The sequence below is a fragment of the Neolamprologus brichardi genome, chromosome 13 (genome assembly GCF_056152115.1).
Source record: "Neolamprologus brichardi isolate AB-2024 chromosome 13, ASM5615211v1, whole genome shotgun sequence".
Lineage (NCBI taxonomy): Eukaryota > Metazoa > Chordata > Actinopteri > Cichliformes > Cichlidae > Neolamprologus > Neolamprologus brichardi.
The window spans coordinates 13,228,643-13,253,290 of NC_142116.1; the positions used below are offsets into that span (position 1 = coordinate 13,228,643).

The 24,648-nt window shown below is 38.9% G+C and overlaps 1 protein-coding gene across 1 annotated transcript; it reads left to right on the top strand.

The window, feature by feature from the left end:
- The first annotated feature begins 307 nt into the window (after window positions 1-307).
- Window positions 308-24,326, top strand: LOC102794004 (phosphatidylcholine:ceramide cholinephosphotransferase 1-like). Its single transcript, XM_006783764.3, has 6 exons — window positions 308-495; window positions 16,039-16,906; window positions 17,029-17,146; window positions 20,358-20,511; window positions 21,325-21,491; window positions 21,900-24,326. The coding sequence occupies exons 2-6, from the start codon at window positions 16,308-16,310 to the stop codon at window positions 22,074-22,076; spliced, it is 1,215 nt and encodes a 404-aa protein (XP_006783827.1). The 5' UTR covers window positions 308-495; window positions 16,039-16,307; the 3' UTR covers window positions 22,077-24,326.
- Window positions 24,327-24,648: the final 322 nt, after the last annotated feature.

A 24,648-nucleotide genomic window follows, 5' to 3' on the forward strand; every position in this document is an offset into this window, starting at 1 on the left:
TAATCAAAGACTCTGACACAGAATTGAAAGTAACCGTGGCTTACTAAGTAGAGTCCAGTCTTCACCAATAGATGGCCTCAGATGAAAATGAGTGAGGTTGGCGTGTTCCTGTACAACATTGCATTTTTCTCTCACTGTAGTTGTCACTGTTGCTGTGTTTAAATGCTCCGACTGAGCTGGTAAATCATAAATTAAACATGTAAACATTTCTATCTGCTGCTAAAAACAAATATGCTGTAGGTTGTCGATTTTGTTGCTTTTTTTTATGCTTAATGGGAGTCGTGGGCTGCTGAGTCTCATCGTTGGTCACGTTGCATGAAGCGTCATTTTTTAAGTTGTGCGATTTCCATTGATCCTTGAAGGCAGCACTTGATGACGTCGTGTGGGGAACTCCCTGCTAACCCGCCTACCCTACTGACCAAAAGATACATACCACATTGCGGTACTGAGCAGTACGAGTCGAGAAGAGGTCCGTAAACATTTCACATTTCAACGGTAAGGCAATTTCAATACAGTTATCTAATGTCGAAAACGAACCTAGCTATCGAAAGATACCTCGCTGTTCCATATTTAGTTGTTAAGTTAACACTTTGGCTTCCGAGTCGTGTGGAGATAGGTTAACCTAAGTTAATGTGTTAACTACAAACTGAAAGATAAACCGCTGTATTGCAACAGCTGCTCTTTTGTGCGACCACTTCTTATCTTTTCCATGTATTTCCAAACGTTGCGTTAGCCCACTAAGCGCTCCCTGGCCTCGTGTTGAAACATTTTTATCGACTCTTCTCGACTAAACATGTCCCGTTATCGTTTATCAGGATTCGGCTACACTCCTCTGTGTGGTGATTTTAACCCGTGCTGGTTATTAATGTGCAGTTTTTATTTCCACACACACACACACACACACACACACACACACACACACACACACACACACACACACACACACACACACACACACACACACTTACTGTCCTCCCAGACCCTCGCTTTCAACACAAGAGCCCAAGCTAGCAGGCTAGCTAGCTAAATACTGAAGACGCCAGCTTGTCTATCTATTTTTAGGTGGTCAGACTATAAGCTTTTAAGCCACACTATACAGAGCGGTTGCTAAGGCCTTGGTGTGAATGAAAGCGGTGTTTTTAGCACGCTAAGTCGCTTGAGTCAACCATTATTTGGATGCAAAGCTAAATCTCAGGTGTGCCCGTTAACGTTACAGAGACGGCGGATCAGTGGGTGTATTTTCCACCAATCTCGCTGTACTACTCTTACTCTTTCTGTGTAAATATTAACCGAGAGAAAAAGATAGTCAAACATTTGTTTTAGCCCTGTGCTTCTTGGCTGAATAACAGCCGCATCTGTTTTGCTTCTCTTAAGATAAAGAAGAAGAGGTGGGACCTGACATAGCACTGTTTTCCACACACTGCAACAGAGAAGCCCACTTCACTTTAAGGAAACAGAAGTGTTTAAATAATTGTAGCTTCTTTGAAGAAACAAAACCGAAATCTGTTTCATTTGCTGTGTATGACCACCGATATCCACACAGGGCACAAGGAAATGCCCTGAAGACTTTCACCAGTCAAAAGAGACAGTGAACGAAGTGAACAGGGAGATGTCTGTGCCAAGAAACTGTTGAGAAAGCAGCTCTTCACTGCGATAAACAGTGTGACTGCAGCCAGTGTCAAGAAGGCAAAATGTTAAATGGGGTTTATTGTTGTCACTGTACTCAGAGCTTTTGCAGAGAACGCCTCATTGCACAAGGGAAGCATGCCACACATTGAACAAGCATTTGACAAGCAAGAAAACAGATTTTTTTCATTTAGTAAGGGGTAAAAAATGTGATTCCTCTAGGCACAGCCATGAAAAACAGATTGGACAACAATACCACCATGAATTTCCCCTTTCCTCGAGAACTGGGAAGGAAATGGGGTTTCCATGCTGTCATTGACTATTGTGTGCCCCCCGTTTTTAATTTTTAATTTATAATTTAGAAATTAAAAATATCTAACACAGACACACAAACTCTCTACTTTTTGTTTGTTTGTTTATCACTGATGTTGGTTACAGGAAGCAATTAAAGTGTATGAGGTGGTGTATTTATTATTATTTTTGTTAGTGATAGCACCGTTGTCTAGGTTTTGACATCCAACTTTTTGAATCTAACTGACAGTAGCACGCTTATGAGTGATGTTTGCATATGCCGACAAACTGTTAGTGGAAGCTTAGGGAAATTTTTGGGTCTAGCCTCTGCAGAAGAGAGAGAAGCAGACAGCGGCAGGAAATGAGGAGAGATACAGTTATGAACAGAGCAGGATGAGGAAGACGAGTGAGACAGAAACTCCAAGACAGGGAAAAGCAGATAAAAGGGGGGAAGAAGCATGCATGTGCACTCACCACAGAGTTTTAGTAAATAAAGCCTTTTGTGAAAGATACACTGGGCGCGTTAGCAGTGCATACTGCATACTGGTGTAGTGGTTTGGGTGGATTTGTTTTGTTGTAATAGTGATACCCATATAAGCTAAATATTAGTCATGCTCAGAAACCCTAAATAACTGGTTGATTACTTCTCCGTTACCTGGGCAGGGCAGACTGAAACAACGCACTCTTGGGCATAAAATTTAACTCTTGAATTATTCCCCATTAATTAAGTTTACATTTATTCTTCATTCATTCATTTGTCAAAAATATACTAGATGTATTTAATGTTGATATTTTTTTTATATTAATGTAATATGTGGAGTTAGGGTTTGCTGACATGTGTAAAGTTTTACTAACAGTCCACGTCACTTTGTGCCAACCAGCGATTTCTGATATATTTGCCGAGGTGATGGAGGTCTTGGTTAACAATTAACAAAGCTGTGACAGTGTCAGGGAAAAACGAACAGTATGGGCATCATAAAAGTGGACCCAGCACCTTACTAGAGTGCTTTAGATTGTCAGGTGTGCTTGATAAGGTGACTAATGTTATCCTGCTATCCTTACCTTTCTCTCTAGAAATGTAGTAATCAATAGTTTTATGCTTAACCCGTTTGAGGATTTTGTTCACAAATTTTAAAGTCATTTCAGACCAGGAGGTGGTGTGTGTGTGGCAGAGTTTTATTTTGTACTGGCATAAACTATATAAGTTGTAAACTTGTCAGGTGCCACAGTCCTTCTGTCAGTGCTTTTGAAGTGGTGTTGAACTGCTACACTAGGATTAAATACCCTTCATTCAGAATAAATAATTGTGAAGGGCCAAGGTGGTTAGTAACACAGTGTGCAGTCATAGCCAAAATTTTGTTTCTCATGCACATTGCTGCTTCAGTTTTTATTTAGATTATTTTTGAAATGTTTTCATGATATGGTGAGGTTTAAAGTAAGTTTAAAGAATGTTTAGTGGTAAATAAATGATTTCAATGATTTTATGATTTTATGTTGGTGCCACTGGCTAAACATTTGGTCACGTGTGTAGTTTTTGAAACAAATGTCTTTTGTTTTACCTAAAAATGGAAAACCGATCAAATTGTAATTGGAAGTCATAGTTCTGGGCCATTAAAAGAGGTGAGTTTAGTGGAACAAACCATACAATGTCAACATATAAGGTGAAGTAAGTTATCTAACAGAAGTGACCAAAATTGAGCTAACAAACAAGAGAAACACAAACACTGACACATGATGTAATTATGTAATTACATTATGTAATTACAAAAACAAAACATGAAAGTAACTAAATATGTTAATAACTTTCTATGTTGTGTAGCTACTGGGTACATAACACTATTAATAACTTGTGTTCATGTATAATGGCTTTGACTGGATTACTGTCCAGTACTGTCCAGGATTACTGTCTAGTGATGTGTATTAAGAACCATAAATTCAGACTAGTCTGACACATGGTCCCTCTTAATATTTATGTAACACTTACTGATTCTAAGATGGCAATTTTTTTTTCAAATTTCTAAGCACCCGTTAATAATTGCATTGCTGTCTGTTTACATCATGTGCCTTCTGGTCATAGGCTGGAATTTTCAAAGTCCTCTTTTTTTCTTTCTTTTTTTCAACTCTATATCTCACTGAATTATTCTTAATTCTTTTTTGGTGGCTGCTTCTAAGTTCACCGCCTCTTTCACTTCTTGTGCTTTTGGTGTGCCACAAGGTTCTATTTTGGAGCCTTTATAGTTTCTGATATATATGGTCCTCATGGTCCACATTTGTTATCACTGATACACAGATGACATTTAATTACATATCTCTTTTAAACCTCTAGATCTTGCATAGGTGCAAAGACTCTATTAAAAATTGGATGGCTCACAATTTGCTCTGACTCGATAAAGAGAAAACAGAAGTACTTGTTTGTGGCCCTTGTGAGATTTGTGCCTAAAGTAATGGAAACATGAGGTCCCTTTTCCAAAAGTGGCGAAGGGACCTAGAGTTACACTAAGAAACTTTTGACTCAGTTTCATTTTGGATGTTTGTGTTAAACCTTAGGTTCATGCTTGCTTTTACGACTTAATAAATATTGCCGTTTGTTAATATTTATATAACAACTATTGATTCTAAGATTGTTACAGTTTTCAAATTTCTCACCACCCTTTAACAATTAAGATTCTGGCATTGCTATTTGTTTATGTACTGTGCTCTCTAGTCATGACTGACAGGCTACACTGTTCAAAATCTTGTGCTCACTTTACTCTTCATATCTGTGTGAACGATCTTTTTCAGTGGCTGCTTCTAAGTTCAGCTCCTTTTTCACTTATTTTGTTTAAGGTGAGCCACAAGGTTCTTTTTTGATTTCAATTGTATGATCCTTGTTCTGCACATTTTGAGAACTTTTAAGGACATTTCTTATCACTGATATACAGATAGCATTCAGTTAGAAACATCTTTAGGTTAATTGAGGTCTTGCGATCAAGACCTCAGCTAAAAGCTAATTAAAAAAAGTTTTCTGTCTGGAAATGTTTTTATTTCTAGCATTTTTGTTGTGATATTAGTGATATTAGTCTTGAAAGCTGCTATATGAATGAAACTTTCCTGACATACTTACCTAAATTTAACCCTTAAAAGCTGATGGGAGCCCTGCGATCCTATTTGCAGATCTATTTTTAAATCCTGGTAGAATTGCAAACAAATAAGTTAGAACATTACTTTTTGGAAATGAAGATTTTGGAGTTTTATTTGCATATCATGCAGTCAGCATGCCCCAGTCTGCAGTTTCCTGGGTTTTCAAAAGTCATGTAAAAGGCGCATGCAACAACAAAAACATTATAATCCAGACACATGCTTGGCCAATCTGATCAGCTGTTCACAGCACATCCTACGTTGGTTCAATGTGGCCATTACCTTTGAAAACCGGACGAGACAGGAAAGTCTCTCTCTCTCTCTCTCTCTCTCTCTCTCTCTCTCTCTCTCTCTCTCTCTCTCTCTCTCTCTCTCTCTCTCTCTCTGGAAATTGTTTATTTTGATGCACATGCTGTTGTTTTTGCAAATTGTGCAGAATAATGTCTATTTTTGCTTATGCTGCAGTTCATAAAAAGGAGTGTATATCAATGTCCATTCATAATTTTGAGGGATATACCTCTGACATTTTGACAAAAAAACAAAAGCAAAAAGAACCTCAACAAAAAAAAAAAAAAAAAAAAAAAAACTAACAAAAAAACAAAAACAATTTTTAATTTCCTTGTAGTTTAATTTGGGATATAACAGTTGTATTCATTCATAGCAATTTGAAATGTTCCAAAGAATGGCACAACAGCATATAAAAATGTAAAGATAGGCTCTGGTGGGCTTGTTCTATGTTAGGCTAAAAAGAGTTAATGAAAAAGCAGCTAAATGCTATATACTGAATATAAAAAGGTAGTTGCACATAAATAAGGCAACACCAGCAAAATCAGAAAACTGATAAAAAGACCATTTGTTATATTAATAAGTATGGTTCAGCATATTTGGCTGCTTGACTAAAACACCAGCTTCTTTTGAACAGCCTCTCGTTTCTAACACTGCTGGGATTAACTAAAATTGCAACTACTTTGACCTTAAGGTCTGTCGTTTGCTGTCATTATCAAAATAACTCATAACAAGGTTGGCATTGAGTTTTAGCACTCTTTAAAATCTTCCTAATTAGGGCTTGATCCCCACTGTGCGCTCCCTTTGGGTAGCAGTAACTTAGCCTAGTTTAAACTTAGTTCTGGGTAATAGTACCACTTACACTAACTAATTCTGTATTGTAAATTTTTGTTAATATTCAGTTTCTGTTTTTTATTTCATAGGTTTTATAATTTAAAAAATTAGATATTTATTTCATGACTGAAAATAGTTAGCATATTTGTGCCTTAATATGCAATCTTATGTGTTAATGCTAGTAGCTAATGCACGTGTTAGTTGACTTTACATTTTATTGATCAACTGCTATTGGTTTAATTAAGCATTTATGGGCCAAGTAAAATGCAGAGAGCTTCAGTACTGTTTCTGCCATAATTAGAAACACATGACATTTTACCACCACTCACATGATGCCCCAGTTTCTTGTGTCCTACAACAGCTTTTAGAAATCTAGGCTAGTAGCACGGAAATGTCAGGAAAGAAATTGTGTCAAAATACAAGATGGCATTTTAATAATTCTGCAACAAAAGGGCAGTGCATAAGTAGGAATTTCACTGGAGAGGTGTAAGCTTTTAGTTTAAGTTTTTAGTTGATGCCGGGCCATGGCAAACACATGTTGGCAAGCATGATGGGTGGGGCTGTTGGTAAGACATTTTAAGCAGATCAAGCTACCACTGAAGGCCTTTTATATTTTCCTTGCATACATCTGAGCTGGGTATTTTCCTTTTTGGTTTCTTTCAGGTAGCTCCGGTTCCTCTTTGCATCCCATATTAGTTATCGGAGTTAGGGCTGCACGTCACCAGCTGCTTGCATCTCGTCACATGTCGTCATAGCCTTGTGGTGCTTTGGTGGAGCTATTTTTTTTTTTTTTTTATCAAGTGATGAAACAGATTTTGCAAATTATGTAAGAAAACTGTTCCTGTTAAACATTTAAACAAAGTATTGTCCTCTGTAATAGCTACAATTTTAGGTACTGTATCGGCATAGGCTGACATGCTGGTCTCTCACTCAGACATCGGCTAGTGTCAGTGTTATGCATGTAAATGCATAGTATAACACTTTTGTATTACATAAAAATTTATAAGAATATTATTGCAGAGCGTATGATACGGTGCAGCCTAGGGCTGGGCGATATGGCCTAAAATCCATATCGTGGTATAATTTGAAGCACGTGTGGTAACAATATATATCGCAATATATTCTTTTCTTCTGTATAACGTATTTTCCACACCATAAAGCACACTTAAAGTCCTTTAATTTTCTCAAAAATTGAGAGTGTGCCTTATGTATGAATTCTGGTTGTGCTTACTGACCTCGAACCAATTTTGGTGTGCAGAAATCTGTTAAAAAATGTTTAGGTACAACTTTGGTAAGCTGCACTGCTTGATGGATTGTCAGAGCATTACGGCTGCCGTAGTGAGGAGCTTCGCGGAGTAATCTGGGTCCAAAACGCCATCTACTTCAGGTCCCAAAGTCAAACAAACACTGAGAGTTAAAAACTGTCTAAATTCTTTCATCTTTAATAAAATCATCAGTGTTGCTGCTTTACCAGGTATAACAATTAAGTTTAACATCCATGCATCCATGAAAACAGAATTTATTACATTTAACGGAGTTAGAAGTTAACAGGAAGTTAGCTTGCTAGTTTCCACCTAAACATGACATACCATGTTGTGACTGATTTTTAAAACTAAATAAAACGTACAGCTCTGCTATCACTTCCAACATAAAGACAGAAAACTAAACAGCAGTGATGTTTGCAGGGTTACTAAAGTTGGACTACCTGGTATATAATGTTGTCCTATGTGATTGCTAGTGACACAGCTATGTTAGCATAACATTAGCACAGTGAAGCTGGAGGATGAACGCCAACTTTTTTTCCACTCAATAAAAGTTAACGTGAGGGATTCTGGTGGTTAGGGACAAATGCAATCGCATAGCAGGATGCTATACACGGGCCAAACTTCAGTCAGGAGAACAACTGAGATTATTCATCCACAATACAAGGTTAGTTATTAATATACTGCAACAACATGGGAATAGAACAGCTGCGAGAGAATTCAACATTAATGAATTAATGTTACCGAAGTGGAGGAAGCACAGTTTTTGGCTTCCCCCATATTTCAAAAGTGCTTCATCTCTTTGCTATGACTGTCGCCCGGCATAATTTGCAGATGATAATGGTTGTAGCCACTGCGATGCTTTTGACCAAAACAGACGCAGCTTGATGACATCATCAACATGCGCTATCGCGGTAGAGCGGTATAGTCAAAATCTCTATCGTTGGCCAAATTTATATTGTTTCTATTGTATATAATTTATATCGCCCACCCCTAGTGCAGCCTTATTGTAGATTTTAGGCTATTTTACATGGAAAAATGAACCTAGTAATGTACTTGGGGTAGCTGGTGTAACAGTGACCAACGGCAGACCAGTGCTATGACATATGAAACACAAATTGTGTAGACACAAAGCATTGCTAGAAAGTCAAGAGATGATTTCCCATTCAGTTTACGTCAGTCGTATAATGAGGAAGCAGACTGCAAAAGATACAGTTTGAGCCTACATGGTAATGAGCTTTAAGACTAATCATACCTATACAATTTTGTCTGGTTCATGTTGCCCTGGCTTCCACATGACTAAACGTTTAACATACACTTTTATACCTAATGGATTAAGGAGGTCATATACATAGTTTAAATAAAATAGTACGTTAATATAGATGAGCAAGTAGCTGTTTTCCTTCCATTTGACCTTCCTTGCCATGAGGATATCAAAAGGGCACACTGATTGCCTCTTCATGTAAAGACTGTTGAGGTTGCAGAAACCCAGACAAGAAGGACCCAGAAGACTTGGAGTACAGTAAGTTAATGATCCTTAAAAGTCCAAAGTCCAGGCTAGTTGAGAATCATCATTGTGCTTTGTTGGCATTTAAAGTGTGCTTTAAATGTTTTACGATTTTTCTAAATGACATGAGTTACCGATTTTCTAGTTTCAGTCAGAAAACATTATTGGCAAGTTGGGAATTTTCTGCCCAAGTCTGCTAGGTCATTGCAGCTATGAGATTCGTCTTTGTAGTCAGATTGTTGATAAATGCTAATATGTAGTCAATGCTGGGTAATACACTAATTACTCCCTGTTGACAACAAGTCTTCTCTGTGCTATCCCAGATATAATTTATGAAGTGTCTACACCACACACAGATGAACAGAGCATCTAGCTAATTAGTGTGATGATCTTCTGGGGCTGTATGGGCCTATCATCTTTATCCATGACCCATAAAGCCACAGGTGGTTTTCTCATTAGAAGACAGAAACTCTCAGTACATTGGTTGTTGTGACATTCAGCTCCCCCAGAGACTTGTGCATCCTGTTTTTGCACCTTTGCACTGTCAGTTAACAGATTGATTTGAGATAACATTGTTTTGTGATAGCAGGATTTTTAAGGTATGAACAGCATATGTTGTAGGTTTCATAACATAAAGTAGTAAAATAATGATATGGAGGTAATATTTCAACAACTTCAGTTGAATTCATTCAAGACTGAATGATTTTTGCCTTTGGGCCCTTTGGATTTTAAATCCAACATGGGAAGGAGTAGAAATGGCTCATTTTAATGACAGTATCATTCCATGGGCACTTTGTACTATACCTACAGTCATGCAGTTATAACCACAGTTTATAGTCTGGTCATGACAGTTGTCACTGTCACTGCAATATTATGCAAAACTTTCTAGTGGCTGTATCTTGTTCTGCATTTCACGTGGCTTCTGAAGCTGATTGGGTCACTTCAAGATATGATGCTTGCAATTGTGGTTTTTGCATTTATTTTTGGTCACATTTCAAAGGGGTCATACCCCTCTGCAACACTAAATATACATTCTGTTATTTTAAGAAAGCAACATCAAGCTGTAGGTTAAATGAGAAAGTTGCGTGTGTTCATGGCATAGATTAAGTATTATTAAGAAGTAACTGTGCAAAAGCACGGATGTTTACTTTGGTAGCATGTCCATCCTGATATAAAGTGCTAGGACTTTAAAAAACGCAGTCTCTCTCTCTCCCCCCCCCACACACACACACACACACACACACACACACACACACACACACACACACACACACACACACACACACTTATTAGTTAGTAACAGAAACATAACCTAATATTTTTTTTTATTTTATGTAGCCCGAGGAGATTATTCATTCCTGAGTATTCACCACTAAGGAAGTTTTAAAGTATAGAACCAGTGTGAATGATGCTTGCAAATTGATTTCTTCTTGTGAATCTGACCTTCTCAGTTTCTTAGAAATGGGACCATAGTCGAAGGAGTTGGCCTAACCAAATTAAGTCATTCCAATGAGTAGGGCTCTCTGAACTACCATGTGATTCACAGGAACAAACAGGGTTACATTTGATCAATGTAATCTTTCACTGCAGCCAGGTTAGCCCGGCTATGTAAATATTGTCCTTTCATTGTCTCTCTATGGGGGTGTTTGTTTGCATGCTGTAAAGGGATACAGATGAGAGCGTCTTGTTCATTAATTGTTAGTGGGCTCCAAAGGTACAAAAAATATTTTAATCGGATAGAAGCCTTTCAAAATCTCAACAAAGAAAAGGCCAACGCCCTTAGATCACAGAACAGGAAGAAGATAAATGATTCATTCCTTTTTAAAAGCAGTTGTGTGGAAATATCATATTTGTTTACTTCCATTGACATAAAATGTTTTGCATTTACATTTACACAAAATGGTAATTGTATCACATGCAGACATAGGTTAAAGGCAACACAAGCTTTTCACAAGTGAGATTTATTGGTGCAAAGTATCAAAGTGATTTGCTGGCAGTTTTTCCTCATACTCTCAATAAATCAGTACTCGTTCTGAGCTGTAAATATCAGAAAGTGTGTGCATTTCACCACACTTACACTGGTGCACAAGTGACACGGAGGGTGTGTAAAAAAAAGGTGTTAGGCTGCATACAGTGCTGTATCTACTGTAGCTCAGAAAGTTTATAGAGAATAGAAGTTATTACTGTGATGTGGCTGTGTGAATCTATGTCAGGTTAATGAGATTTAAATAGTTAAATCTCACTTTGGTAAGAGTTTAAAAAGAAATTAAAATCTGGAATTGGTGCAACTCTTTGTTTTATTACTTGCCTGCAGTAGCAGGCAACATCCATGAGGGTCTCCTGTCCAAGAGCGTTGCTTGCTTGCATGTATGCATGTGACAAAAGAGTAGTAACTTCATTATTTCTAAATGTGCTTGGTATGGAGATTGGATTGATCACTGCCTAACAACAAAAGTAACTGTGTACCTTTCTCAAGACAAGTCATGTGGCATGCAAAGTCTATAGCCTACAGTTAAATAATTTTCTGATCGAATTATTAGACATTTACTAATGTCTGTATGGATGTAGCTGACGTAGTTAGAGAACTCTAATGCTGTTTTTCATTTTATTTTACTATCTTGTGCATAGAATATAATAAGAGACACTTGTGCATCAAAAGCTGAAATTCATCAATTTTTCCCCTCCACATAATTGGAGTTGAAACACAGAGAGTGGTTACTTTTATGTTAGTGCTATAATAAAAAAACAGAACTGCAATTTCACCACATTTGATTAATCAGAAACGAAGCACAAATAATTTTAATAACACTAATATTAGTTGCCCTTTTAAAGCAAAGTGATGTGCTTGGCTAACTTCAAATAATTGCACAGGTTTTGTAGGTGCAAGAGTTGTTCTCAAAATAGCTGCGCAGCTGATGATCTTTTTATATACGCTTATATTTATATAAACCAGCACAGGTGAGTCCGGTTTACTTGTGTCTGTGCACATTTATTTGTGGTAACATCTGTAGTGTGCATCAGTATTCACAGCCCAAAATATGCAAGTCTGTACTTCTCCTAATTTCACAAAGGTGATTAATCATGCTGGGAAGTTTCAGCTCTCACAAGAGGCAGCAGTTTGTTTTGGAAAGGTTAGAAAAAAAACCCCCTCCAAAACAAATAAATGTGCAGCAAAATTGATAAAATCTGATAAAATATAAACACAATGTGTTTGCATCCATTCATGCAAACATAAATTTTGCAACACGTAAGAAGGAGTAGTTAAGCGCATCACACAGCTGACACTTTAAGCTCAAATTAATTTCAAGCATTTAAAAAAGCGTGTATCTAGTGTTGGCCCAACAGAAAGTCATCAGTGCGTCTACCCTGTCAAGTACAGGAATGAATGTCGAGCAGAGCAACTGTGTTTTTAGAAAAGCTTTTTTTGAATTACTGATCTGAATCGACTCTCCGTTCTTAGTCTTGATGTAAATGAGTCTCTTGGTCCCACTTTTGGCTCACCAACCAGACTATGGATGGTGGGTTTATGTTTGTCTGGTGATATATTGTTGCTCATGGGTGGTACTGTACTTGTGTTAAAACTATCCTTGTTAGAATAATTCTATTTTTTGTGTGCAACAGAGCTTACATGTGAAAATATGAGGAAGTGGTGACATGATCTGCTTCTCCAAAATGCTTCTTGTACAATGATGGTTGCTTCCTTTGTTCTTTATTTCTTTCCATCACACCCTGTGATGTATTTGTAGCTGTTAAACAACAATTAATTATTAATTTTATAGTTGAAAAGCATGCCCACATGCTTTTGGCCAGCAAGCCTTAGCTTTACGTGCAATGCTGAATTCCAAGTACTAGGCTCATTTGGTTTTAATGGCTGTGTTCCATTTTGGAAAATACCTGGTAGATAGTCGCTTCAGTTATTTACTGGCAGGATTAGAATGGCTTGTATCAAATATAGAAAATAGTGATGTTTATTCACCATTTTAATTTTTTGGTTTAAGAACTGCTTTAATTCTTTGTGGCATAGATTCCACATTTGTTGCGAGCATCCATGATGCAAATCTTTCTTTTCATCCCATCCCAAAGTTGCTCTACTGGATTAGGATCTGGTACCATGCCATGTTCACAAAACCAGTTTTACACTAGAAAAAGTTGCATTTCCTGCGAAAATGCTGTGTGAATGCCTTGTAGTGGAATCTGCTGAAAAAAGCAGAAGTAAAACTATGTGCTGAAAGGAGGCGAATAAACTGAAAATTCTGCAGAAAGAAGCAGAAATTTGTACTGACAATAGGTGGAAAAAGTTACACTGTCTCATAAAAAGAAAAGTTGCCCTGAGCAGGGTTTGAACCCGGCCTCCTGGCCTTAAGGCGGCTACTCATCTCACTGAACCAAACTGGCGTACGAGAAACTAAAAATTGATTGAGAAACTGACAATTCTGCTGAAATGAGCAAAGGATGCTTTGTGCTGATAAGAGGTGAAAAGGCTGAAAACTCTGCTGAAAATAGGTTAATCAGCAGAACTTCTGCATAAAACAGGTAAAAAAGCAGAAGGTTGTGCTGAATAGAGGTGAATCAGCAGAGTTTCTGCTGAAAACAGCTGACAAAGCTGGGATTTGTGCTGAAAAGGGATGAAGTGGAAATTTGTGTTGAAAAGGGTAAAAACAAATTTGTTAACTGTTAACTGAAAAAAACATTGCCATAAGCGGGATTTGAACCCTGGCCTCCCGGTCTGGAAACAGCTACTCATCTCACTGAGCTAAAACACACCTCAGCCTGGCAAGCAAAAATACGTGACCACATTGATAACGTGTTCCATTCATTTCAATGGGCAAAAATAATTGCATTAAAAATTTAATTTCTCAAAAAGTATAGACGTTATAAGCCAGCATAAGCAGAAGGAGCAGAATTGTTTAAAGTTTGAATGGCAAAAATCGGATAAAAACTGTGGGACTAGTTAAGGTGCAAAAAACGTACGGAAGCAACAAGAATAAAGAAAGGATAAAGAATAAAGAGAAACAGGCATTCACACAATTATTTGAACTTTGTGACATGGCACATTATGGTGCTGGGAGCAACCATCAGAAGATGTGGTCATAATGGGATGGACATGATCATCAGCAGTACTCAGTAAGGCTGTGGCATTTACACATGCTCAAAGTGTGATAATAAAATTCCCACACAATTACTGGCAACCCAGACTGATGATAGAAGGCAGGACAGATCCATGTTTTCATGTTGCGTATAACAAATTCTGACCTTGCCATCCAAATGTCACAGCACCAAGAGCCATGCCCCGTTCCAAGTCATCTAAATCATCTTTCATCCTCATTCTGGTACTTTGAACCTTAGATTATCTTAACAGTGTCTACATGCCTGAATACATGACGCTACTGCCATGTGACTCACTGATTAGATATTTGCTTTAAAGGGTAGATAAACAGGTGTACCTAATAATGTGGCATGGCATGTGATTGTACAGGTTACTTTATTAGTTTGAGAATTCGTTTGTTGTTTCCCTTTGCTTGTGTGAGATTATTTGGAAGTAAGCTGATTCATAGACCGAAGGTCGTTCGCACCCAGCTGACTCAGTGACAGCTAATCTCTGATCTGTCTTGCTTGTGAACTGTTAACACATTGTTGTAAATGCTGCTCTGCTTTGCTCCCAGCATGCTATGTCTTCGTACACAGCTGGGATGTCACGTAGCTGGTCCGTGGGGGTACCATTAGCATTGTCTTTATTTATTTATTTTTTTACACTTCTACTTTTAGTAGTGTTTTGTATGCGTTGGAATTATTGAGTGAGTAGGTCAAATTATTTCCCTGACATCAGCGAGAATAAATCCGATGCCAGGTGTTACTGCTTCTGTAGACAACCAAGCTTACAGCCTTTTTATTTGGCCCTGTTTTGCTGGCCTAAATGAAGAGGCCTCTGAGCAGATTGGAGGTGAGATGAGGTACTGATGTGCAGCTTGTTGTCCTGCCAACCGGTCAGTCTGCCAGTGTATTTAGCTGCTGCTGGCCTAGGCTGACCTGGCTATATGAGGGCATGACTGCTGGCTGACTGCCCTCCTGACAGGGGTGGGGCTGACTTAGTGCTCAGCTCTGACCTTCATTCTGATTTATGAGTTCCTCTTCTGAGCCTGGTTCCCTCCCATCCTCCTGCTCTGTTGACCCATCCATGTGGTAGAGCAGAATTTGTCTCCAGATGTACATCGCTCTCCCAGAATCACAAGCAGGGCCTCCCTGTGTCAGCCGCCTACACCGCGGTGTATAAACAAACTAATGAAATGCAGCAGATACGTGAGTTCATCTTCTAGCTGGTGTAAAGATTTTGATGTTACTATGCACACTACAAAAAGAAAACTTAAGTTGAAGGTAAAAGGCACGATTTACTTGCAGAATATTATTTTCTCAGAGAATATGAGCTTTTGTGATTCTTTTTTTTTTTGTTTTGATTGATAATATTGTGAAACAACCTGAATTACTTGGTCAGCTAGCTTGACAGTCTACTCCAGCAAACTGTAGAAATTAGGATTTATCTGTGTTTGGCCCTGTCTCCTCCGCTTATTCCGTGAGCGATGAATCCCTGCCTCACACTGTAGATGTTTTCTTTTCTCCTTCCATCTATCCATCACTATCTCTTTCTTTGCATTTACCTCAGATCTGTGAGCCTTTGTCAAATAGTAGTGATTTTGAACCAGAAACCCCCTTTTATGTTGCAACTCAAAAGAAGCACTCCATGACATGTTTTGTGTGTATTTTCACACCCTCTCAGCAGATAAGACTCATAATGTGTTCATGTTTGCATGGGAGGTCTCCCATCAACATCTGTTTGAATCTGAAACCCTAACCCTGAATTAAATCTTTGGTGGTTTGATCTGTGGTTTGCAACATGCTGCTCTATTAAACGGAATGCACACACAGGCTTGCAGGTCTGGTCAGGCATCCGGTATAGACCACACCCAGTAGCAGCCTAAGCCGGATGTCTGCATGAGAATTGACTTAGTGCCGTTTACTAGCATTATGAATCATGTTTTAATTTCTCTTAGGGTGGAGTATGTGGAAATGGATATGAATGTTACCACTGCAGTCTGATTCACAGCATTTTATTTTTCACAGGGGTGAAGTGTGCGGAAAAAGCTTGTGAGGTGAAGGGAGCTGCTGTGACTCACATCTGTTCATCTGTTGGTCCTAACCCTAAGAGATCTTGCTTCCTTCTTTTTCTTCATCACAATAAGAGGAGGCTTGGGCTCCCTCTAGGTGCGAAACTCACCATGTGCCAAAACTGGAGAGGATGTACCACTATCCTTTAAACAGCCAAATCTCTTTTAACCCTTAACCTCTAGTCTGGGGACCATCCTAATCCTCCACATTGCCCGCTGGCCAAAATGAGGAAGGTGGTGGCATGGACAGCAGAGGATGTTTCCCAGTGGTTGAGCAAAGTGGAAATGCCGGAGTACATAGATGCCCTCCAGCAGATGAATGGCCCTGCTTTACTCAGGCTCACAGAAGCAGATTTCCAAAAGCCTCCTCTCTCACTGGTGTCGTCTGATTGTGGGCAGCAGCTGTTGGAGCGACTGGAGACACTAAAGCTAGAGACACACATGGAGGCTCATAAAAACGGCCACGCAAATGGGCACGTTGGTGGAATATCCAACGGAAGTAGTAAGTCCCACAGAAATGGCACATTGAAGGAATTCCAGGACATGGTTCAAATTCCTATCCCTACAATGGAGGCTACACCATTCCCTGCTGAGTGGGGGAAGACGGGCATAGCATTCCTCTATGCGGTGGTGTGCTTTGTCACCACCACTGTTGTCATCTCGGTTGTCCACGAGAGAGTCCCGACAAAGGAGCACACTCCACCACTGCCCGATAAGTTCTTCGACTGGTTTGATAGGATAGAGTGGGCTTTCTCCATCTGTGAGATAAACGGCATGCTCCTGGTGGCACTCTGGCTCATACAGTGGATACTCCTCAAGCACAGGTACAGTCACCGTCTCAGTTAGGTGTAAACTTTTAGCTTGCCAAAGCTAAAATTTCATTTAAATGGAAATATATTATTTTTTTATTTACTTTCTTTCTCTTCCCTCTTCTTTTTTTCTCCAGGTCAATAATAGGCAGAAGGTTCTTTTTCATTGTGGGCACACTCTACATGTACCGGTGTATTACAATGTACATCACTACTTTGCCTGTTCCTGGGATGCACTTTAAATGTGCTCCAAAGGTATGAGCATGAATAGTTTGTTTCTTAACTGATTTTGGAACAAATGTTGTCTCCACTGATCACTGATTGTATTTGTCCATCTATTTTTGCCATGGGAGAGTCAAGTAGTTGCTCAACTTTCTTTGGGTTCCTATTTTGCAAATGCTAGGAAAGCATTTTCATATCTCCTTATTGGAAGCCTTTGTATCAAGAATGAGAAACAAAAAACCAAAGGGCCAGAATTGGCCGACTGGTCGAAAAAACAATGTCAGGTATTAAATTTGTAGTTAAAGTTCTTTGACACTGCCAAAAAAGGGGACTTTCACTTAACTGTACCACTTGTATGGAAGCCTGTTTCCGCCACTAAAAAAACCCCCAACCAAACAAATATCCATAACACGAAATTTTGACTTATTAACTCGAAATTTCAAGTTACTTTTCTCAAAATTTCGAGTTAATCTACGTGAATGAGGTCACTTTCTTGTTACCTGGAAGCGTATGGCGCAGAGTAACACGCACTCAAAACCGGATTGCAAACGTTTGGTGCTTTCACGAGTACGTTTGCTGATAGTAACTCCGTGTAATTCAGCTAATAACACAAGGATTTCATCATTTTTGAAGCCACGCTGAAATTACTCAGCAATCTGTGCATTCATGACTGGATGTAATACCGGTAGCTTAGCTGTAGCATTTGTACCTGAGGGCTTCAGCTTCCGGGTAACAAGGAAATGACGTCATTCACGTAGATTACTGATTGGCAGTGCTTACTCGAAATTTCGAGTTACTTTTCTCAAAATGTCAAGTAAATAAGTTGAAATTTTGAGTTAATAAGTCGAAATTTCGAGAAAATAACTCGAAATTTTGAGTTATGGATCTTTTTTTCTTTTTTTTCTTTTTTTTTCCTTAGTGGCGGAAATGGGCTTCCATTGAGATCAAAGTTGGCTGGATTGGGCCCAAGAGTTTGACATCCCTAAATCAAGGCTTTCTGTGGGGATAATATTTTCTTTTACCTAGCTTAAAATATTATTTTAGGATCATGCTACTAAAGTTTAGGTCATGTAGCCTACCCTGCTCATGTTGACATGTTTGGGGGAAATGTAAGATTGAGGGCAGATAAGCCACACAGCTTTTCTGCCCCAATAGTTTCGTACACCCTTGCTTTTTGCTGTTATGTAAAAATACCAAACCACTTCCTCCGGTGGTGCAGCAAAGCCTGAAGAAGTTGGTCTTCAAATAACAAAGATGTGTTTGTTATTTGACTCTGTATGTTAAAAGAAAATATAAAATCCACATAATGTTATGGATATTAACAGATACTACAGCATTACAGTTCTTTTTTTCATGGTTCAAACATCTCAAAGGGATTCATCATGTATTGTTACTTTAAACTTGGCTACTTAAACTATTGTCATGTGAGAAAACCTTTCACAGGACTCTGAATTCCTGTGGAAAACGTAAGCAACCCTGCAGGTTCACTAGCTTGCAGAACCACTTTTAGCAGTAATGACTTGTTTTGTATTCGACTTTATCGGTCTCTCATATCAATGTAATAATAATAAAAATGGATTGCAATTATATCGCGCTTTTCGAGACCCTCAAAGCGCTTTACAGTTCCACTATTCATTCACTCTCACATTCACACACTGGTGGAGGCAAGCTACAGCCACAGCTGCCCTGGGGCAGACTGACAGAAGCGAGGCTGCCATATCGCGCCATCGGCCCCTCTGGCCCAACACCAGTAGGCAAAGTAAGTGTCTTGCCCAAGGACACAACGACCGACAATGTGGGAATATTTTGTGTCACTCGTCTTTACAGCATTGCTTTTACTGGAGTTTGTGGACATAAGTTTATGCACAGCTGTTTTAATGGCTGGCCACAGCATTTCTATTAGGTTGATGTCTAGACTTTAGATCCTGCAATGACCCAGTTAGATTATTTTCCCTTTCAGCCTCTCTGTTATAGATTTGTTGCTGTGCTTGGGTTCATTGTCTTGACCTAATTTAGGTCAAACTGTCAGACAGATGTCTTCACACCTGACATTAGAGCACTTAAACGTAGGCTACGTCCACACTAATGCGTTTTTGTTTGAAAATGCATGGTTTGCTCTCCGTTTTGGCCTCCCATCCACACTGAGACGGCGTTTTCCTCAAGGAAAAACGCAGCGTTTTGAAAACGCCCTCGAAAACGCATACATTTCAAAACGGAGCTGTCCCGTCACAGAGTGGACACTCGAAAACGCATTTTAGTCATGTGATGCAGTCATGTGACCAATTAAACAAAGATAGCAGAGGGCATTATACAGCAGTTGTTTTGATTGCTCTCAATTTTGACAGCCCTTAAAAAGATTAATATCAGTTTGTACATGCTCCAGATAGCTTTTCTTCAAATTCTTTAATTCTCACTCGCTTTTGCGCATGCGCAGGACTGGAACGTAAGCGTTTTGGGCCGTTTCAATGTGGACGCTCAACTCTGTGAAACCGAGCGTTTTCAGACCTATCCGGGCTAGTGTGGACGTAGCCAGAGTCAGCTCAATGATTGCAAGGTATGCAGGTCCTGTTGCTGCAAAATGAGTCTAAATCAAGGCCCCTACACTACTTTGCTTGACAATTGGTGTAAGGTGTTGGTCTTGACATGCTGTGTTTGGTTTTTACCAAACATCTCCGCTGCGGTCTTATTTTTCAAGTCCTGTGGTTTGTTCAGATGCGTAATTTTAGAGACGAGAGGCTTTCTTCTAAAAAAACAAAACAAAAAAAACACACCTGAATGCACCAGACCAGCAAACTGCATACATCTCTGCTTTTATAGGAATTGTCAGTTGCTGATGATTTATTAATCAGATGTATTTGATTAGCAGAACCTGGCTGCTACTACACTTCTTAATTCCTGTGGAAGCAGTAAGGCTGTACTTACAGTTTCACGGGACTGCATAGGTTGCTGTGAAAACTCCTTTTCCCACACTGTACATTTTGCTTCCAATATAGTAGTTTTTGTGAGCGTATGGTTGCAGAAGCTTTCACTTGTAACCAGGTATTTTGCAATTGTCATATCTTCAGTATGGTTTACCTATATCTAAATAATATAATTGTCATAAAATAATGGAATTCGGGGATTCAAAGGAAAGCTAAAAAGCAACGACAAACTTACATTTTTGCTTTTTATAAGTTATGTGCACACACTTGCCGACGGCATCGTACTTTAGAGGTGAATTAATGAACAACTGTGTTTCTTTCAGCTGCTTGGGAACTGGGAGGCACAGATGAGGAGAGTAATGAAAATGATTGCCGGTGGGGGACTATCCATCACAGGTTCTCACACTATGTGTGGAGATTACCTGTATAGTGGCCACACTGTCATGCTGACACTGACGTACCTCTTCATCAAAGAGTGTAAGTTTAACTTTGTCTATGTTGCAGTTTAATTAAGAATATATTGTAATATTTCACTTCTAGGGTCAGTTCCCTTTTTCAAAGTCAAGCTTTCTGTTTAAAACTGATGATTTTGACAGTCCCATAAACCATTTAAAAATGTGTGGGGTCCCCCCCCCCCCCCGATTTTCTCTGCTACTAAAATTAGCATTAAGATGGACTGAGATTATATATTTTCGATTTACCAACTAGCTTTCTGTTTTAGTGCCTTTGGCATCACACACTCGAGTAGATACTGTGACACAACTGCACAAGCAAATGTGGACCCTGTGTAAAAGTGAAGAGGAAGTGTTTCCATCTCGACATTTTTTTTTTTTTTTTTGTCATCTTAGTGTCAGTTTGTTTAGTTGTTGTTTGGTTACATAACAACAGTTTCTGTTGCTCAGCAGGCGTTAACCATTATCTAACCACCCCGCACCCCCACCCCCATTCCCCCCACCCACACCAACCTTGTTTACTGCTAACCCAGAATGCGGATGAAATGCTGTAGCTTTTTTAACTGCTTTATCATATTGTGGCAATGTTTTTGATTAAATCCTGGTGTTTGAAAGGTTTTTATTTGCCTGTGTTACATGGCACTGCAGTGCCGGTTGATACAGTGGTGACATCTAGTGGTGAAAAGAAGAAAAGCTTTAAGTATTGCTGTAGGGTCACACTGACACATCAGTACCAGCTGATACAGGAGTTGGAATTCATAGGAGGAGAAAACAATTTTTTGGTATATGGTTTGTTCTTTCTGGTATATTGAACATTTTTTCCCTCTCTTTTTGGTAGATTCTCCAAAGCGATTCTGGTGGTATCACTGGCTTTGCTGGACTCTGAGTGCAGTGGGAATAGTCTGCATCCTTCTTGCCCATGACCACTACACTGTGGATGTGGTTGTGGCCTACTTTATCACTACACGTCTCTTCTGGTGGTACCATACTATGGCGAACCAACAGGTGATTTATGTTGTCTGCTAGATTTATATTTTTTATTTTTTTGGACAAAGATAATGTTGTCAAAGTAACGATGCCTAATCTTGCTATAAAACACAAAATTAGCAATAAAGAGTTGAACAACGAAACATACCAAAGGTCCCTCTAAGTTCTTATCTATATCATATATTATAATGTTGTCATGTTGCCTAGCAACCACATACCAGTGGGCTAAAATCATGTGTAGCATAGACATGTACTAGAATTCAAATGTGTTGTTTTGGAGTGAATAAAGCTGAATAGAGCCTGTGCTTTAGTACGTAAATTGTATAGAGTATGTGAGTTACAGGTACCATTACAAGGTCTTAACCTGCCACAATAGGAATTGTGGCTCAGTTGTGATCTCTCCTTTTTGTTGTTGTTGTGTTTCAGTCGCTGAAAGAGACATCACAGAGTAACCCGTTCTCACGGGTGTGGTGGTATAGACTGTTCCAGTACTTTGAAGAGAACGTGAACGGCCCGGTCCCCCGGAACTACCAGCTGCCATTGTCGTGGCGAGCGTTGCACTGGAACCACAGCGTGAAGTACAGCAGACTGGACATCCAGTGACCCCTATCATGTTAAAGCAAGCGAGGACTGTGACTTCCATAAGTGCTGTTTTTAACCAAGGAAGATGGCACTGTCCAATGTAGCGCTGTCCTTTCACCTCTAGTAACACCCTTGTCCAAATGGGTAGCACTGTGACCCACCTAGTATTTTGTTTTTCCTCTCTTCTTTCTTTTCTAACAGTGTTTGTCGACACAGAGCACTAATTTATTTGTTTTTGTTTCCATTTCAAAGGTAACATACATTTCTGCTTTTATAGTACATCTATAAAGCATTTAAACACTTTTTTTAAAAACTAAACTTGTTTGTCAAAACGACACACACAAGTTTTCTTTCCCTATCAGCACAAAAGAATAGTCGATGTTGTCATGTTCTCAGATTTTTAGTGCAAATGGGTCAATCAGAGGTTTATGTAAGAACCAAAATGCCATAAGTATTTTTTTCCCTTTTTTTTTTTTTAATAGCAGCTTAATTTTTGTAAACTATCCTTGCTGAAACGAGTCAAAGGTGCAAAAATAATTTTTCTAAACATTTCAGACTTTATTTTTCAAAAACAAATGATGTCCAGAGAAGATTTTTAGATTTTTATCTTTTTCAAGATGGATAACTGAGAGCATAAGAATCCAGTGTGGTATAATATGTTTCCAGTGCCTTCTTTTGCTTGATTGTAAAACAGTCCAAGTACTATATGTAATGTGTCTGTCTGCAGCGGTACCTTCCTCGTACCGTGGCGTGGTCACAGTCTCGTTCCCATGAATGTATAAAACAACTACGCCAGCCTTGCCAGAAGATTGGTCTTCCCAAAATTAAGCGCAGAGACAGGACGTATCCAGTTTGGTTGTCAGTGCTCTTTGATGTCAGTTTGTGCTTAGCTGGTTAACTCTGTTCTACCAGAAACAATGACTGTTAATTGTATTTTGTTCATGTCTAAAGCTTTTCCTTTTCACCACGGTTTAAAGCTATGTTCAAAGCCCAACCACTGATGCTCAGTTGCATGCTACACCACATCTGCTAGTTTTACTTTGCAACAGTATCTGGAAAAATCACTCCCTAATTGGAGGTTGCATATGAAATGTCTCTGAGGTGCTGAGTTGAGTTATTCTGGGTCTGGACACGTCTTGTGCATCAATGCAGAATCTCTTCCTCAGGAGATAATGAGCCCCTCTCTTGTTCCCCACACGGAGTTCTTTGTTTGAAATCAGAATTAACCTCATTAGAGTATTGTCGCGTAACCTTTTTGGTGATAAAATGTAGAGGGAAATGTTCAGCGTGACACTTGTGTCAAGCTGAGGAAATGTCAACAAAACAGAAACTTGAATCAAAGTTTCTGACCATGTTTGGAATTAATTTACCGACTTTGTACATGTGCTAAATCAGGCTGCTATCCAACAGTTTGAGGAGAGTAAGTGCAACACCCAAACAATCCTCTTTCTCAAAGTTACAAACAATGAGACTTGTTTGTGGTTTGTGAGGAACAAACTGAACCATGATGCACAGAGCTGGTGACATTTTTGGCCATAAGCGTGCAAGAATTAATTTCCATGAATGTGAAAATGCGTCCTTATTGATCGAAATAATTAGATTTTTGTTTTGTTTTTTGTTGGGTTTTTTTTTCCTTTTTGTAACTGTGACTGAATTGTAGAGTATTACACAAAAGTTCATATATAGGGAATCATTAATCTTGCTACATGAATCTGTAACTTCAAATTAACCTCAGTAGCTCTGCACTAATTTAGTTGCAATATCAGACAAGCCCAAATAAAGCGTGCAACTGGTGTGATTATATTCTTTAAACTGTCAAATGAAGGCAGTAAGAACATACCATTATTTTCAAACCGATCTCATGAACCTAGTAGCGTTTAATCCCAATAAGAGAGTCTTGATGTTTGAGACAGATTACAGCACTAGCTTCACCTCCTTCTCGTAGCATTGTCCAATCATTTCACTTTTACAAAGAATCATCAGCTCAGTTTCAAAGAGCACAGCAGCTCCCTTGCATACAGCCATATTCTTGATTTTGGCTTATGCTTGGTCAAGACACAGTTCTCTTTGAGGGCTTGGATAAGAATAAAGGTTGGGTTTAATGTTTGTCAGTTAGTTTGCCAATCAAGTTATTATTTCTTTTTGTTGTCTTGTCCCTCTTTAAATGTCACGCTCACACTTTTTTCCTTTTTGTTTGAGTGTTCATACCAGATATTTGTAAGATATTATAAATGAATCTACTTGGGATGTTTTTGAATAAAACATTTTACTATAATGTATTTGACTTGTTTGTGCCTTTCTTTAAAATAAACCCCCCCACCCCACCCCCTCTTTCTGTGAAATTGTTGAACCTGAACATGACGTCATGGCAGATCTAACTAACATCCAGCAGATGGACACATTGAGCCGGATAAATAAGAGCAGTGTAAGGAGGCCTGGCTTCTGTCAGAAGATGGTTTCGCTTCCAGTATACAGCTAATTTGTGCAATACTCTACTGATAAAGTTACAAGACAGGCTTAAAGTTCTTTCGACATATACTTTTGGCATTTCTTAATATATTTTCTGGGCCAACATTATTGCGTAAACAGGGGA

Bases quoted from the DNA above. Each gene is read 5' to 3' on its own strand.
- LOC102794004 (XM_006783764.3), top strand. From the start codon at position 16,308: ATGAGGAAGGTGGTGGCATGGACAGCAGAGGATGTTTCCCAGTGGTTG. The intron at 17,147-20,357 runs GTATGAGCATGA...TGTTTCTTTCAG, and splicing joins ACTTTAAATGTGCTCCAAAG to CTGCTTGGGAACTGGGAGGC. The intron at 21,492-21,899 runs GTGATTTATGTT...GTTGTGTTTCAG, and splicing joins ATACTATGGCGAACCAACAG to TCGCTGAAAGAGACATCACA.